At 31.4% G+C, this 18,238-nt stretch overlaps 1 protein-coding gene across 4 annotated transcripts in view; it reads right to left on the minus strand.

The window, feature by feature from the left end:
- The window catches only part of LOC112603644 (innexin shaking-B), a 43,878-nt gene extending 26,262 nt beyond the window's left edge, over window positions 1–17,616 (minus strand). The window contains exons 1-3 of one of the 4 annotated variants that reach the window (XM_025352332.1): window positions 17,374–17,616; window positions 17,124–17,281; window positions 8,126–8,792 (exon numbers count right to left, since the gene is read on the minus strand). In XM_025352332.1, coding sequence (XP_025208117.1) covers window positions 8,126–8,485 — 360 coding nt within the window. In that variant the 5' untranslated portion in view covers window positions 8,486–8,792; window positions 17,124–17,281; window positions 17,374–17,616. Of the gene's footprint in view, window positions 1–8,125; window positions 8,793–15,714; window positions 16,193–16,821; window positions 17,017–17,123; window positions 17,282–17,373 lie in introns of those variants that run through there. The other 3 variants (XM_025352331.1, XM_025352333.1, XM_025352330.1) reach the window with 3 other exon arrangements.
- Between the last annotated feature and the right edge of the window lie 622 nt (window positions 17,617–18,238).

Genomic DNA, 18,238 nt, shown 5'->3' on the forward strand with positions numbered 1-18,238 from the left:
ATTATTTTCCTTATAGGTATCTAATAGGCGTGCCACGATGGTGCATTAATACATAAATCCGAAGACCTAATTAAAGTATATTTTATAATTACAATATATATATGCCACCATCAATACCACTTGATAGAACCCTAAGTATATATTATTGTTAAATATTTATTTTTATTTTTTTAATTTATTGTTAAGCAATTGTTTTTTGTTATTAGTATAATATATGTATTATTTAAAAACAATGAAGATAAATTTAAAATTCGATATCGTCATTAGTCTTACACATAATATATCGTGTATATATTTATTACTGGCAATAAAGCCAGTTATTGTATGCACATATTAACAATAAAATAACATTAATATTTTATAATACGAGAAAATCTCGTTCGCTTTTAAACGTGATGGACCGATTCGTACATAATGTACGTGGGGCGCTTCCGTTCGCATATTCGCTTAAAAGATATTGCCGCCTGCCGAGTACTCACCCGCGGAAACTGTAGTGGGTGTAAATGTACAATCGAATAACTCGTGTCGGACCTGAACATACATTTAATAAAGTGACTCATAATAAACTTACAGTATGTAAATAATTTTCCGGCGACGAGTCATTTTGGATGCACTTTTTATGATAATATTTCCATATACAATTATTATTGTTTTCTACAAATATAACAACATAACTTGACATGTATCTAATACCATAATATCAAATTTATAATAAACATCTGCAAATCTACTTCGGTTTATTGGAACCGTCGCAAAAAAATAAATAATTTACATAATTTATTTTAAATTATCATTCACATATTATTAATACGAGCAAACCGCTTGCACGTCTAGTCGTCATGTCTGTATACGATAGTATAATACATTTTATAATTTAATGTCTACACAAATATACAATAAACATATATATAATAAATGTATATAAAGGGTGTCGCAAGCGATTACGTCATGATATTTATTCTAAATTATTGTAATATTATAACGTTATATTAAAGTAAAGTCTGTACGAAAGAGACCTCATTCAAAAACAATATTTCAACCGCTACTCTTCTATTTACGAGTTGGGGATAATCTTTAACTTATCGAATCCTCCCATGAATTCTTGAATAATAATGTCACTGTTTCGTTTAGTTAAACTTTGGATGCTGCAACTTTATATCCTATAGTGACGTGAAAATACTTCAATGTGATAAAAACATGATTTTAAAAGAATAGTGGTTGAGATTAGACTTATTTTATTCGGTGAAACTACACAGATAGTTTATATTTTAATATTCCAATATGTATGTAAACCGTCAAATGTCGATGTATATAATTTATTTTTTTTTATTTGCCTACGAAAAATTATAATTTGTTAAATACCTTAGTATAATTATTTTGGACGCTCAAGAAAATAAAAAAACAACGTCTTCACAAAACACCTACTAAGGTTAAAATGAAAACATTTCTAATTGATAAATAACAATTCATAAAAAACTAAAAAACAAATACATAATAACAATATATTCTGTTTACAAGAAAACTAAAACGTGACACTTTTTATTTCATTTTAATTAATTTAAGTACTTATAACTTGTACCGAATACTTGGTCGTGTAATGTTAACATCAACACTACACCACGTCTATACGTGTTAATTTTATTGTACATATTTGTTCCGTGGAGAAAACCAGACATTTTTCTACCCATTATACTGCAATGTTATACACCAGCTGACGAGTAAATATGATGACGATATCAAAAATTTAAAACAGCAATTTTATTTTAATGTATCATAAAATGTATGTACCAGAAACGATTTTATTTTAGTATAGTTGTATAAACGCACAAAAAAAAAAAAATCGAGCGTTGCAGTAAATTGAAAGTAGTCGCATCCGCGATTTTTATGAGCAAGCAACTGGCACACAGCAAATATATGGTAATTTTATACAAAGATACATCAATATATACAAACATAATCATATAATAAATGATAAACCATAATATTATGGTATAATTCACGCAACTTTTCAACATGAATTAATATTGTTATTTATCGTATTTATTTTAGCAGGTAATATACATAATAATATTATAGGTAACTAATAATAATAACTGTGTTTAAGAGTGTAACGCGTAACTTGTATGTCGACCCTATAACCGTTCGTATATTCGGCACGTCTCTGACGTTTAAAGTCGATATTATTTTTAGACATAACCAGCACGTAAATTGCATTGTCCAAAAAAATAAAAATAATAAAACAAAATGTAAAACAAAAACTAAAAAAAAGAACCGTACGCACACGCGTGTAAAAAAAGGGAGGTGGATAGATGATGGGTTTTAAACGGCTGTTCCGGTGGCCACCAGCCAAACAGTCCGTTGTATAGGTATATATGGTATCGTTTTTCAACCGCACGTGCGATGATCTTTACCAGGTGGCACATTCCTCCCCTCCTGCAAACACTACGTTTATTTTTTCCACCATATATACTTAAAAAATGCGTTTGATGCAGCACGCGAATTTAAATCATGTCGATACGTCAGCATTGTTTTTTATTATTATCGTTAGGATCATTATTATAACACAATATGGTACGGTCGTAACGGAACACGGCGAGGCAAACCGCGTATTGGATAGTTGGCGTCGACTAGAGGGGTGAAACTGAAATGATGAATGTGTGGACAGGAAAAGAGGACTAGATATACTGGAATTAGGACAAAACGTTACTTTTAAGCGAACATAATTTTTTCCGAGAGAAATAAACATACATTAGTAAACAATACGAACAAAAATGAATATTGTGAAATATACAATGAATAATATGTATACTAATAATAAATCAATACTAAAATTTAAAAATTATCAAGTGGCAACGAAGTAAATTTAGTAGAAAATGTTTATCAATCAAATCTCCACTGTCTTGTGGACAACATTTGCTCAACATTTAACGCATACCCATATAATAATAATTATAAATATAAATAAATGTTATAAATCCAATAATAAAAAACAAATGCTTAAATCTATGATCGGTGGTCAAGTTCACATATTATATAAATACGATACTTGAGACTAATCTATTATATAGTCTTCTCTGAAGCGCCTTTAATTGTCTTTGTTAATATCGTGAAAATTTATAAACACACTAATTGATCGTATAAATTGATAAACCAATAACACGTAATAATAAAAGACAAAAATAAAAAAATATATTATTAATGTTTAAATTAATAATTACCTATCTACCATTACATTGGGGCGCATAACGTTCGATGTTTTGTTCTTAAATGAGATATGTTAAGTACATTATTTCTGTAAGAGCGAAATAAATTAAATTTTACATGGTAATTTCCAACTGCGACTACATAATATTACGTAGGTAGGTACTAGGTACTGTTTAAACGACTAATCTGCGTCAGAACACCAATTACCTCAATCGCTTGCACAGGTATAATAATATATTATTTAGTATCGGAAATCCGTTATGATGTATGCCTCATTATGGTCTTAAAATGTTCAACGTGATGTCGTTATGAACTAATGTCGTCTATAAGACATTACAATACATTAACACTATAATATATTATAATTTATAATGAACAATTGCTTTCTTTGACAAGCCGAAGTCGACGTTTTGGCGCGTTCCTTTGGTTTTTGATTAAGCGCAATAATAATTTTGTACCGTATCTCGCGACACATGCAAATAATAATAATTATGGCCATTATGATGATGATGACGATACAAACATCGTAACAAAATTATTTAATTTCACGGTACGACTTTCCGTAATTTAAAATAATGAACTTCGACTAAAAGACGTACACATTGGTGTACACGTATAAATGAATATATATATATAATAAAATATTATATAATTGTTATTAGTTATATTATAATTATATATGTAATAACATTATAAATGATACTCATTTACAGCCCAATTATGATTATTATTATTATTATTGTTATTATTATATTTTATGTAATAAACATAATTACCGACCAACTTATCAGCAAGAGATCACTTATGGAATTTATGTTTTTGCAAATTTAACCACGTTATCTTTAGGCACATGTAAATTATATTATACATTAAAAAAACCTCAATTTCATTTTTCACGCAAACACTCCTGTCACATATCTCACCGGTTGCCGTTTGCTTGCTCGTATAAAGTAAAAATAGCCTATGATTTATAAATTATAATTTTTCATGGAATCAGTACAATTGCAAAATAACTTTACGTAAATATAACTATAACTTATGTGTACCTTACCTATAATGTGTTTCACTAAACATGCTTACCACCACTTTAATCTTTAAATTGAACAATTATTCAAATTTTGATTTTTTTTTTTTTTTAATTTTTAGTAGGTATAAGCAGGTATTCAAAAACCATATTTTCAGAAACTCAAAAGTTTTATACCATTTAGAACAATGTACTGAGGCAAAACAAATTTCTTTTTTCAAATTAAGCATCATATTTTTATTGTAAACTATTAAGCAAATTATATTTTTCGTTGTAATAAAATTGAAATAAGTAGTTACTGAGTTATTACGTTTCATGTATTTATTGTATAATAATCCTTAATAGTTGTTTAACACTAAATATAAAATATATGTAATATTTAATTTAATACAGTATTATTTAATATACTCAGAAAATACGTATAGATTAATTATAAAATTCTAATATATAACTATAATTTATAAAATTATGATTAATCATAATTTTGAAATCAACAAAGCCCACACTATCATTAAACTTATTATCATGAACTATTATTTATTAAATATTCATATAATATAATATAATCATATAATATATATATTCATTTATTCAATAATAAAAAAGATGATTTTCGTTCGTAAAAAAGAAGTTGGTATCGCTACAAGATACTTCTAAAATGTATCTAAGTATATAAAATTATAGTCTTTAAGTGTATGCACTTAAATATTCCGAAAATCCAGAATTTAAATAACTTCATTACTAGTAAATGAAAAAATAGAGCCGAACTTGTCTGAATATCTCTGTATAAACAAGACGAATCATATTATAATGATATGAACCTCATTTGATTAATAATAAATCTAAAATTATTTAATTCTTCTCGGTTTTTTTTTTTTTTTTTTTTTTTTAACGTATAAAAATTACTAAGACGGATATATTCAATATTTTCCAACGTTAAGTCGCTTTTATGGCACACAAAAGAGCGTAAAGAAAATATAAAGGCTTTTGTTTTGTCATCACTCGTCATTGATGCTGCAGCCGTATCGTGTATTTTTTTAGAGTATTAAAATGCCCACAGCGACAGATTTCCAATCAAAATCTTATTCATTCATTATCGAACTTATTTTATCTGAATACAAAATTGTAAATATCGTTAGAAAAAAACGCAAACAGATTTGTTTGCGTGGAATTAATTGAATTATTATGAATAAAAATGTTGTTTTCTTGAATTATCTGAACTCCTTCTCTGAACACTTTTAAAATAATTATTTTAAACTTATTACTGCCTTGATATTATCCAAACTTCAATACATACACATACTTACAAGTATGTACTTTTGGTGCCTATATACCCCATATCGACCATATCACATCAATTTTGTACGTTTAAATTATGTTTGATAATTACAGAAAATTTCCTAACAGCCTCCACCATAAAACAGTTATACATTTTAGTCCGATAAAATGAAGTGAGAAAAATATATTAATACCCTTGAAGCCCTAAATCATAAGTATTCTTAAGAATATTAATAACAATAATATTTGTATTCAACATAAAAAACTCAATTATTTCCAATAATTTACGACAGTTTATGGTATCTTATCGTACTTAACGATATCAAATAAATACAATTCAACTTATTAAAAACTACAAAAATTAATCTCGAAAGAATGTGTTAAAAAATTTAAAACAAACTTATAGAAATATTATTAAATTTTTTAATTTTAATAGGCAACATTGAAAACTTTTTTAGTTTTAAATTTTAGGTATGTGTAGTAAATAACTTTTCAATATTGCACATGTCATAAATACTTTTTTTTAGTATGTACAATTAACGTATTACGTATTTTATTTATATATTTTTTTTTAAATTAATTGTATATACTTTATAAAACAACTACATCTGAATTTCCCGTGAAATCATCTGTATAGGATGATAAAATATCGGTCATTATTTCCGTTCTCTTCAGTAACAGTAAGCTATATGGACATTTTACTGTAATATCATTTGGTTTCATAATAATAATATATACATATTATAAAATATGTACGTCAAAACATCAATCGAACACATGTTTGAGAAACCTAAAAATGTAAGAAAGTAATCGATGTCCAAATAATGTGTAAGTATAACATTAGCGGCAATAAACATTATACATATATGCGTTATTATAGCAATAAACATTTTTTTTTTTTTATGGTGCAATTAAAAAGCATATTTTAACGTTTCGTTGTAATGAAAAAAAATAAGTTGATATAAATGTATACAATATTTCATGTTATTAATCTAATTGTATTACTAATTACATTAGTAAATCGTAAAGTAACGTACCAATTTGTTATTGATAACACAAGACTAGCGTTGAAAATATATATATATTCATATATACATCGTAATAATAATTTATGCTGAGAAACGAATTCGGTTTGTCACGCGTGATTATAAATTATAATAATATCATGATAATAATTCATAATATATTTTGTCTTAAAAACAACGTCAACTAAACGCCCATTTTATACATTTGTAGGCCACACATTATATCGTAATGTATTTGTGTAGCGATGATTGTCCCAAGTCCTGATGAGGAGCGTGCAGCCGTGTCAAGCAAAAAAACATTTTAGTGTACTTATTATTATTATAGCTCGCGATGGGATTATTTGTTTGGAATTCATACGATTTACGACCGATTTACGCCGGTTGCGCGGGTCGACGTTTTACGAGTTTACTTATGTGTGGTCGAGAGTTTTCTTAGGCTTTTTTCCACTATTTACTTATTTATTTATTTATTATTATAATTTTTTTTCTTTTTTTTTATTGAGGTTCCAACTACCAAAATTTACTATATTTAAACGTTACGACTGTTACGCAATGTATACGAAACACTAGTTTCGTCGCTTTATAGACAAATACTGTATGAAAAACGGAACGTCATGCATGCATAATATATTGGACATTAATAGATAGACGTACACCGTAAACGGACAAATAATATTGTCGGTTTATTTTTCTTTCGGTTTTCAAGTAAATAACGCCACTGTGGTGACAGCGGTATGACAAATCGCGCGTCATAGTAATTAGAAACGAACGGAAAGAAGCGCGTGTCACTACTATTCTTTCCGAGCATTGTCATCGATCAACGATTACTATATAACGGTAGGTGTTTAATATGATAACAGAGCTCCCAAGCGGAAACAATTTTCTCACTCCTATCGACAGCGTACTGCAAAAACTCTCCTGTGTGTTATATGCAGCAGCGCCCTTCCGAGAAAAATAAATAAACTTATCGCGACGGCGATAGAGGAAAGAAAAACACCACCGTCGAGGTTATCCTTATCAACACTAGCTCCGATATAAATGTATCTATTTTTTATTTTTCGCCACGTCGCAATTTGGGACCGTTCGGGATCCAATATCCTTTCCCCGTCCCACGACATTAGTATACGTATAAAACGTATATAATATAACAACAGTATCGAAATTTAATAGTCTTACGGCACGCGCGCAAATGGTCACCCATCAAATTTGGCGCCCGTGGAATACAACACAAATGGAAAGAATATTACCGTATTTGACTGGACACAGTAAATTATTTTGAAAATGTCTAGTGGAGCTGCATTGATAAAGAATACATTTTTTTATAGTGCGCTGCCTATCCTCAAACACGACGGGACGGATCGACCGAGAGACGAATAAGACGTTGCCATGTACTATAGAACCGGGAAGTGAGGGAGGGAGTTTTTCGTTTCCGCCATGAAGCGCGTGACCGTATCATATTCGCATAATAGCATATTATCGCCATATTTTGTGCTGATAAGCGACGAGTACCAACACAACGTAATTTTATAAATAATAATATGAGACGAGGGGTAGCGTCTTCGCCGGAGAAATGCGGACGCAGCGGTGCCCTTACCTGGAAAAAGAGGCAGAAGCACACCCACTGGTAGTAGCCGTACGTCTTGCGGTCGTCCGCCTTGCCGCGGGTGTTGTCCACGCCTGGGTACGGGACGCTCACACCCACCTTCTTCTTGAACGCCTCCTTGATGGTGTACGTCGAGTGTATCCAACAGTACGTATTGAGCACGTCTTCGGGTATGTCCTTGGTGTGCACGCAGTCGATCGGGTTGCCGACGTACTGCCTGGTGGTGACGATCAGGCTGAACGCGGACAACAGCATCACTGTCAGGCTGTAGTGGAGCCGAAACACGGGCGAGTCGATGTGCACGTGGCTGATTTTCACCAGGCTCTTCAGGCCCCGGAACACGTCAAGCATGGCGTACCGGGCCGGCGGGACACCCCATCCGTAAGCACCGCCGCATTCCCGCACCGGTCGCAGTCGTCCAGGCTGTCAGCTGTCGCTGTCGACGCCGTCCACGTCCACGACGACCAGCAGACGGCCGCCGCCGACCGCACTCGCGGCCGACATCATTGTGATTACCAGGGTTCTACTGCTGTTGTTTTCGTCGTTGTTATTGTTGTTGTTGTTCTTGGTGGTAGTGATCACAGTGTTGTCGTCGTCGTCCTCTTTCTCCGGCCGACGGCACAGTGCCGCTCCTTCTTGTCCTTCTCCCACCAAACACCTGCGAACGAAACGGAATGGCGTTATTAGCAATACAACCACATTTTTCTAAAGTTTACATAAGCGTTTTTCAATCAAAAAAAAAAAAAAAAAAAATGAATAAAATTATGAGATCGATTTTTTGTAAAGCACAAAGTTAGATCAAAAACAATCTACTCAAAATACTGTAAATCGTTTTAAAATAAAACTGACCGATTATATCACGTGACCGAAATCGCCTGTGGCGTAAATTTCGATTTAATAATTTTTTTTAAAAATTATGCGCGGACCTTCTCGATCCTATCCCGACCGCGCCAAGACTGCAAAAGTGCGAAAAGTAGCTCTACGTCCGTATATTCCGTCCGAATATTGTATGTTCGACAGCATAATATTAAAGTATCGTTTACACGATACGACGACGGGGTTTGACGCCTATTTGCGTATCCCCAAGAAAACGTCTCGCGATCGATCTTCGTGCGATATGATATACCTATACGCGGTGGATATTATGTTTCCGATTCGATAATACGTCCGATCCGTGCCCAAATACTCGCCCGTATTTACCTAACACACAGTGAGTATCGTTATAATAAATAATATTTATGTGGACATTCGATATAGAGCTCACGTGAGTGGCGCCGCGTTGTTGACGTACATTTCGAAGGGAACGATCTATTTGCGCGAACCTGACATGTCGCATAACAATAATAATAATAATAATAAATTATAAACACGTATCGTAGCTTACATTTAAAACCGAGAATTTCTTCACAGCGCCTCTCCGCGATCAGTTCTAAGCTAGCCAACGACTTTATTGCTACCAATTTAAATTTGCGCGCGCCATTTCATAATCCACTCATCCACTCACGGCGCGTTTCGAATGCGAATCCTACAATGCACTTCCGCTTTCGTGTATTTCCGATTATTTATCGAATACCTAACTTTAAATCGGTCCCATTACAATGGACAAAGAGTCAAAGAAAACAATAAAAAATAACAAAAAAAAATCATCTTTCGATAATTATTATGATAATCAGTCGAGAATATTATATATATATTACTCGTATGTATATAAGCTCTTGTAGAGAAGACGTACCCGGTTTGTGCAGAGACACGTATACACCTATAGACTATAAGTACACGTGACTCACGCGACACGATTATTAACACGATGTATATACCTATAAAAGTGTATAACGACGACGATGACGGATAAGACGACAATAATAATGGTATAGAATGAAAACGTCTTGTAGATGTTTATCTATATATAAAACCCCTAACAGGATTAAGATATATTTATATTAATATGATTATTATTATTATCGCACACGCATATGCGGTCGTGTAAAAAAGGCTATAATATGTATATTATATATTATGTGTAATGACGACTGTCTGCTTGCCGCCAAACGGCCGAGACCCTAAGAATATAATATTCCTCGTCCCCTAGGTCGTAAAAATATAAAGAAAACTCAAAGACGAAGCCATTTTTATCGTCACCGGATGGACACGTTTAAACCGTCGAGGGGTGACCGACTCGGATCTGGTTTCGGATTATGAGGCACAGAGACGAGACACGGAAAATTATAAATCAACCTCTATAATACACACGTGATAATAAACAAGGCATTTCGTTCGCAAATTCTATATACGGTTTATGTATTTATAAATTTATATTTATTATTACCAGCCTCTGCACGTCTCTAAACGACAGTAATTATTTCGTTATTATTATTGTCGCCGTGAAATAATTTTAACAACCCGATTCGACGCTAAGAACAAACACAGACGGCAAGTACTCAAATCAAAATCGCTGCAGCTGCTGTTGGCAATCATCTCTCGAATCTTAGACCGGCCCCGCTAAAAACTATGTCTTTTTGAACACAATAATAATAAATTATAGTTTGATAAACATTTCTCGACTTCCAAATTACCTATTTCCCAATAACAAATATCCTATACAACCAGTATCATCCATTTTTTTAAGACTTTTGGGCTACTTTAGTACTATGGCACTCTTAAAAAACTTTTTTACATTTTTTTTTTATAAATTTGAACATGTTAGTTTGGTTTCCTTCTTATTGTGCCATAGTAAGTATTTATTTCTTATAATTGTTACTTTTTTTAGTATATTAGTTGTTAATATCCTACAATTATTTAGATGAGTACCAGAGTACTTCTTAAAATTATATAGGAATCTCATTAAACATTTTTCAAAACATTCATGAATACAAAAATATTTTGACGTGCACTGTAGAAAATTGCGTTAAACTTGGAATGAAAATCCTGACAACCATTAGTAATTCACATAGAAGTCATTATTATTAAACGGTCAGCGAAGATAACATTATAGGTATAAATGCATAATTAAAATCATCAATTTAGTAAACATTAATTGGGCTGTAACATAACGCAAAAAACCAGGGCCACAACTAGGATACAATGTAAGAACCCTCGGGAAGCAATTTGGATTAGACCTTTTTATAGCTATCTTTGGTACGCAACTTGTATGCAGCGTCTTTTTTTTTTGGTCATTATTATAATATGCATTATGGCGATGTTTATCATAAACCTTTTAACACGTGCACCGGTACACCGTCGACGCCAACGCCATCGAGTAAATAAAAATTGGTGAACACCACCGTCGACAGACTTAATACTATAATGTAGTCTATAGATACAACTATATTATTATAAATCGAAACGAAAGCGTTTATTTCTGTTTTCCCGCACTGCGCGTATTTAAACGAAAACGTAAATTAATCGAGGTCCTCATCAAGATACTATCGTATACGTAATATATATTATATTCAATAAAAACATATTATAAGCGCATGAGTTATTTAGTGTTAAACTATTTATTAGTACCTATTCGGTTTAAAATTACTCGACACCACTTTTCGGGTTGCATGATACATGCCGTTACCATTATTTTACTCCTCTAGTAGTCTAAATTTTAACACTTATGGAAAAAAAAACTATACAAATGCATTTACGAACCGTAATGCTTACAGTATGTGTTTTATTTTGGTACTCTGTCTGATTTTTAAGAAAAACGCACTTATATTATTGAACGTAATTGAAAAATTTAATTGTTGACACACAAGTTTTTAAGGAAATAATTAAACACATTATAAAGGTAATTATGTATTTTGTCATGCATATTGTTTGAAAATTATATAATAACATGTAAGATTCTTATAATTTGTATAAGAAAACTAAAAAGAATTTTATTTTATCATCATTCCGTTAAAAACTCAATTTAAAAACCAGTATAGTTAAACATATTTCTTGCACCATGCTTATAAAATATTTTATAAGACTGATATTCGATAGAGAAAACCGTCAGTATCATATTAAATAGGTTTTAAACAGCGTTACTCAACCAAAGGTGCACGTATAAACCTCGCTATAAAAAAATTTAGATTTATTATTTATATTAAATATCGGATTCGTCCACAAAAGTTTTACAATTTCTAATCCCTTTTAAATCGACATATTTATAAAAAAATAAATACATTTTCTTACTTATTTAATAGAAAAAATAAATTTAATGTAGAAAATGATTTAATCATTCATTTTTTAATATACAAAACGTTATTAGACCGAATTGCACGAGAAAATTTATAAAATGTGTAGGTGAAATTCGGATAAAAAATATTGAGAATCCCGAATAAACGTTAGTACACCAGTCAGTATTTACTTTTCGACATAATATTATTAATTAATAAATTGAAAGTATTAATTATATTATTATTTATTTATATAATAATAATTGTCATAAATTATATGGATTACATAACCTTTATACTGTAAAATAAAATGATTTAACTATTGATCTATACAGAACAACTTATTATTATTAATTAATTGTCTCGAACGTTGACTAACAACCATTTATCTATAATAATTTTCTGAGCTGCAATGTTATCGTTATAAAAAAATTGCACTAAATTATTATATTTGGCATAGTCCAAGATTAATGAGATATAATATACTTTTTACAACTATCACTAACCAAATTAAAGGAATGCTTTAGATTTCTGCTGTAAAAACAACATATAATCCATTATAATAAAAACTGATGTGACACAACTGACACGTACTAATATTTTGTATAAAATGTTCGTTACGGACTATAATTAGTGAAGATACAAAACTAATCTTCACGATTGTCGGGCTCGGCATAATATTATCGAATAATTTATTATCATTGGTGTCGAAACACGAGAATAAAAACCTACGTATAAAAACTCCAGTAAATAATCCTAGTGCATATAATATTTATTTTTATCAGATTTAAAATAAACACAAACTCGTACAAATAACTTCTGTCTAAATACTGTCACAAGTAGGTGGTATAATTGGTAATATTTATTACTAGCCGACCGTTCACGGCTTTGCCCGTGATTGGTTGTTAATTTTGCCTTCGGACGATGATATATTGATATATAGAATTTTCTATTCAAATGTTATCGTTTAATTATGTAGTATTAAGTGTTTAGTATAACCTTTTGAAAAAAAAATGGAAAAATTTTAAATAGTGTCGTCAGAAAATTGGAACATTTAAATACAATACCCTCCTCTCTACCCCCTCCAAACAAAAATAATTAAAAATCAGATGATGTGATGACATTCAAAAGGGTATTTGGAATAAATATGTGAAAAAAATGGAAAAAGATAAATATTGTTGTAACAAAATGAGAACTTAAAAAAGGCCTGTTCTTGCGAACCTCGCAGAGAAGACTTAAAAATTAACTTGGTTTTTTAATTTTTCAAGAACTTTATTATAAACTATGAGTTAATTAAATCTTACCATAAAACAGAGTGAATAAATGCATGATATAAATAGATAATATCTTTAAATTAATTTAGATATTTTTAAAATTTCATTCCATATAATTATAACATAAGTGTTTTAACTTTTAATGGTAATCATGGTTATAACTTATAAAACAATAATTTTAATAATAATATTGAATATGCGTAAAAATTCCCATTTTACTTCATTTATTTTATTTTTTTATCAAAAAAAGTGGTACTAAAACCTTAAACAGACAATCAGGTATTCAGGTATAACAGTAAAATATTTCAACCAAATCAGTTCAGTAGTTTTCTCGATTAACACGGTCGTAGAAAATCCCTTACAATTTTATATAGTAGTACTTAAAGATATAGATATAGAGCAATACGAATATTTGGTATACATGTTGTTGATGTACGTGCAATAAACTTCTTGAAATAATTCATATCTACACGCCGATATCAAACACAATACAATTTGACGAACAAATAGGCCAAGTTGCAGGTAGCTGTAAACCCACGGGCCACCGTGCCGCACAATACGTATATAATATAGGTATACAATTTTTTAATTTTTCAAGAACTTTATACTTATTTTTTATTGAAAAAAGTGGTACTAAAACCTTTGGCAAAGTGTTGAGTATAACAGTAAAAAATTTCAGCCAAATCGGTTCAGTAGTTTTCTCGGTTAGCGCGGTCGTAGAAAACCTCTTACAATTTTATATAATAGTATGGATTTGGAATACTTCGAAAAAGCGGCATCTTTAACGTGTGCACTTTAACTAAATGAAAACTACGTTTTTTTTAAATCGATTATATACCGAACTAGAAATATTTTTAGTGATACCTTAATACGATAACCAATTTTAGAATCAAATTAATTCTTTTATTATTTTAAACAAAAAACTTTTAGTTTTACACGAAAACACAAACCCTGCGATTTCAGAGATGTGTGAAACAATAAATATAAATAGTCTGAGTAATTTCATTTTTAAAAATTGTACCAGTTTTTTTTTTTTTAATAATAAGGAGTAAAGTTAACAAAAAAAAAATGATTTATTACACATTCCTCGATTTAAAACCCTTTCAAATAAACTATGTCATGTAAATTATTTAACTTAACAATTAAATTTATTATCTAAATCAAGAGTCTTAGTGACAATATCACCATTTTTAATTAAATTATGACTGCCATATAACAAATTGTTGTATCTATAAATAGAAGTAAGTCGTTCTAGCACCTATAAGTTATAATTTCCATCTCTTATCAATTTAAATTTTTGTATCCGATTTAAACACAGATTTATGGTACATATGGATACACATTGAACACGAAAACATGAAATCAGCGAGCTTTTGGGCGTTCTATAAGTGCTAGAGCGATTTCATTTCAACACCCGAACCTAAAAATTAGATTTAACGTCAAACGAAAAAGAGTTAAATTATTTTTAAGGTGGGCATAAATGGATACGAATCGCGGGTACAAAAAAATTAAATTGGTTAGAAGTGGAAATTATGACTTACGGGTGCCTGGACGACTCGTCTCCAAACAAGTATGTTAGAACAAATAAATAATTTTAAGCTCCTTTTCACTAGATTTAAAATATATTTTGTTATTTGTCATTTTTAGTAAAACAATCGAGAAATCAACTAAAAATAAATATCAATACGGTTTTAGATTTTACAACGTTATATCTATAATTAATGGTATCAATAGAATTGATATTCACGAAATAAAACTTATGTAGATATTGTTCTATCTAAACAGAAAATATGTATAAAAAATTAAAACGTAAGTAGACGCAAAAATTTTTCATCTCGTCGAACACAACGAAACAGTGAAAAAAGTAGGTACGTAATAATGTTACTATTATGTAAATACTTAATATATTATAAATTACGTATAAACGAACTATATCGTTTCGTATCAAGATTGTGACGTATTACACAATCATTAATAATTTAATGGGACGTATGGGAATAACGCGAGTCGCTTTTTGAAAACACGGTCGACGAAAGCGACGAGACGACGACGAGTGTCGTCGAAAAAACCGTTACACCCACATTAGGCGTCAGCAAAAGCGAGATTTCCGTTGGATAAGGTAAGATTATAATTCTATTATATTGGCGATACTCACTTTTTCCGGTAGGGTAATACACGGCGGGGAGAAATCCGCGTTTCGGGGGCTGTGTTTTTTTTTCTCACTCTCGGAAACCGGTTCCGGTGCGCGAAACACCGAGTGCGGGCACTTACGCCCCCCGAGAAGAATTACGACGATTATTGAATTCCAACACCGACGTTAACGTTACAAATTATGACGATGTGCAGACGACGCGTCGCCAGATCGAAGACGGTGATCGCTGTCGTAAAGTCGGATAATAATAATATGGCGACGACCGCGGGCCTAGCGCGACAAACCGAACCGAATCCGCCAGCGTGTTTGAGTATATAACAATAACAATAATATATTGTATCACGCACAGTATTACTAGGTATATGATATTATTATGCACTGCGGTTATGCTGTGTCGCGTAGTTGTTACTTTAATGGTGTTGTGCGTCGTCGTCGTCGGCTACACACGGCGGCGGCACTCGCACGACTTGTAGACGTACGCACAGACGCCTAAGTACGGAGACGGAATCCCCTGAGCGCGACCATACGTCTCCACCGCCGCCGCCGCTCGTCACACACGCACGCGATATTCGCTCCACACACGCGTTCTATATTTAAATCGCCGGCCGTGTTCTCTCCGCCCTCCGTTCGCCAGCGCGACCGCGTGCGTCCGTGTTGGTCTGTAAGCGCTTGTAAGTTCGAGTGTGTGTGTCCTGTCAATGTGTCGGTCTGTGTAATCGTGTGCGAGTTCGAGTGTATGCGTGTGATAGATTTTGTAAGTTTGTAAGTTTTTGTGCGTGTGTGCGTGCGTGTGTGTGTGTGTGTGTGTGTGTTGCGGTCTCACCGATTCGATTGACTCTCCCTCTGGAGCCCCTATGGGTTCGTATAATGTATGAAATTTGTGTGATGTGTACCACCTATAGATATATGTTCGAAAAAAAAAGCAACGGCTCTAATTTTATTATTAAACGTATACCCTATCGTCTCGCTATCGCCTCTCTGTGTGCACTGCGACGTCTCGAATGTGACTATAGAAACAATATTTTTTAAGCCGTCGTGTGTTTGCTATGAATTTGAGGTACTAGTAATACTGATTTATTAGTTTTAGGTTTTTAATTATTAACCACTTACGTGTCTGTTTAACGATCGAAAAACATATCAATAATTCCTCCTTCCTGTACGTGTAAAAAAAAATCGTGCAAAACTGTGGTTTTACGTCCGTTTCACAATCGAGTCGTATTTATGATTTTGTTTTGAACGTATTAGTACACATTATTATCTAATCATTTATCAATTACACATGAGATAATGAATTAAATTTAATGAGATACACACTTCAACTGAGAACTGTAACAAGGAAAAAACTAAAAGGCCACGTGATGAGCAGACGTCCAAGATACGCGCGTATTTTGTTCAACTTTAGCCTTTCTTACCGTCCAATCGTTATCCGCGCTGAACTAAATCTCTCAATACGATATTTGTGAAAAAATATATCTTGACCATGACACCAAAGAAAACGATAAGCACAACTCCTATTTGAAATGTATGTTTGTCGTCTTCACTATCACCTGCACTCCACACCGTGCTATACCTTTCACATCATATGGTTACAGTTTATTGTTCAGTCTCGTTTTCAGTCACATTTTATGTATTATAATTTATAATATTCAACGTTTAACTTACGTGGTATTTATTTTAAATTTATTCAATAAACTAATTTCCAACACATTGCCGACGAAGGTACAAGTTGAACTTTGTCCAAAATCACGAAACACGCAGTTGATATGAATCAGTATCCAGATCCAGATATACAATATATATTATATTAACAACCTGCAGGTGACAAATAGTAATGCTTTCAAATAATTTATCTTCATAGGATCATACTATTCATACTATACACATAACCACTGAATGTTTTAATCCAGCAATAAATTTGATACTTATACAATTAAACACAATGTGCATCATACAAAAGACTTAACGTTTTTGTGTTATATAGTTACATAATTTCGTCAAAAAATAAATATCAAAGTTTATTTTTTATAATATATAATGATATCATAAAATCAACATATTTTTATCAATCGTACTCAATAAGTCAAACCATAATTATCAAAGAAAATGTACAGGTCATTTTATACCATATGTAATACCAATTACAGACGTATAATTTGATTAGTCAATTAATTGAAAAACTTGAATATTTTTTTAATTTATTTTTTTTTTTTTGCAATTGCTTATCAACTAATACAACATTACACAACTTTTATTTAAATAGGTTTCTTTAAAAAAGAGACTAGCCTAAAATATTCTTATCGAATAAAATGATTTAATATTACATCATATTTTCAATTCCATGATGTCAGTTAAAATATTTTTTAACCAATAATGACTATAATAACTACATAAAACTAATTTTTTCTTCGTTTGCACTATAGCATAAAAACATATGTGAATACACATCGTTTACTAAATTAATATATATTATTATAAATTGTTTCAAATATATTATTCACCTACCATATTATATTATTCAGCATCCTTA

The sequence above is a fragment of the Melanaphis sacchari genome, unplaced genomic scaffold (assembly GCF_002803265.2).
Source record: "Melanaphis sacchari strain LSU unplaced genomic scaffold, SCAv2.0 Contig10_pilon_pilon, whole genome shotgun sequence".
In the NCBI taxonomy this organism is placed as follows: Eukaryota; Metazoa; Arthropoda; class Insecta; order Hemiptera; family Aphididae; genus Melanaphis; species Melanaphis sacchari.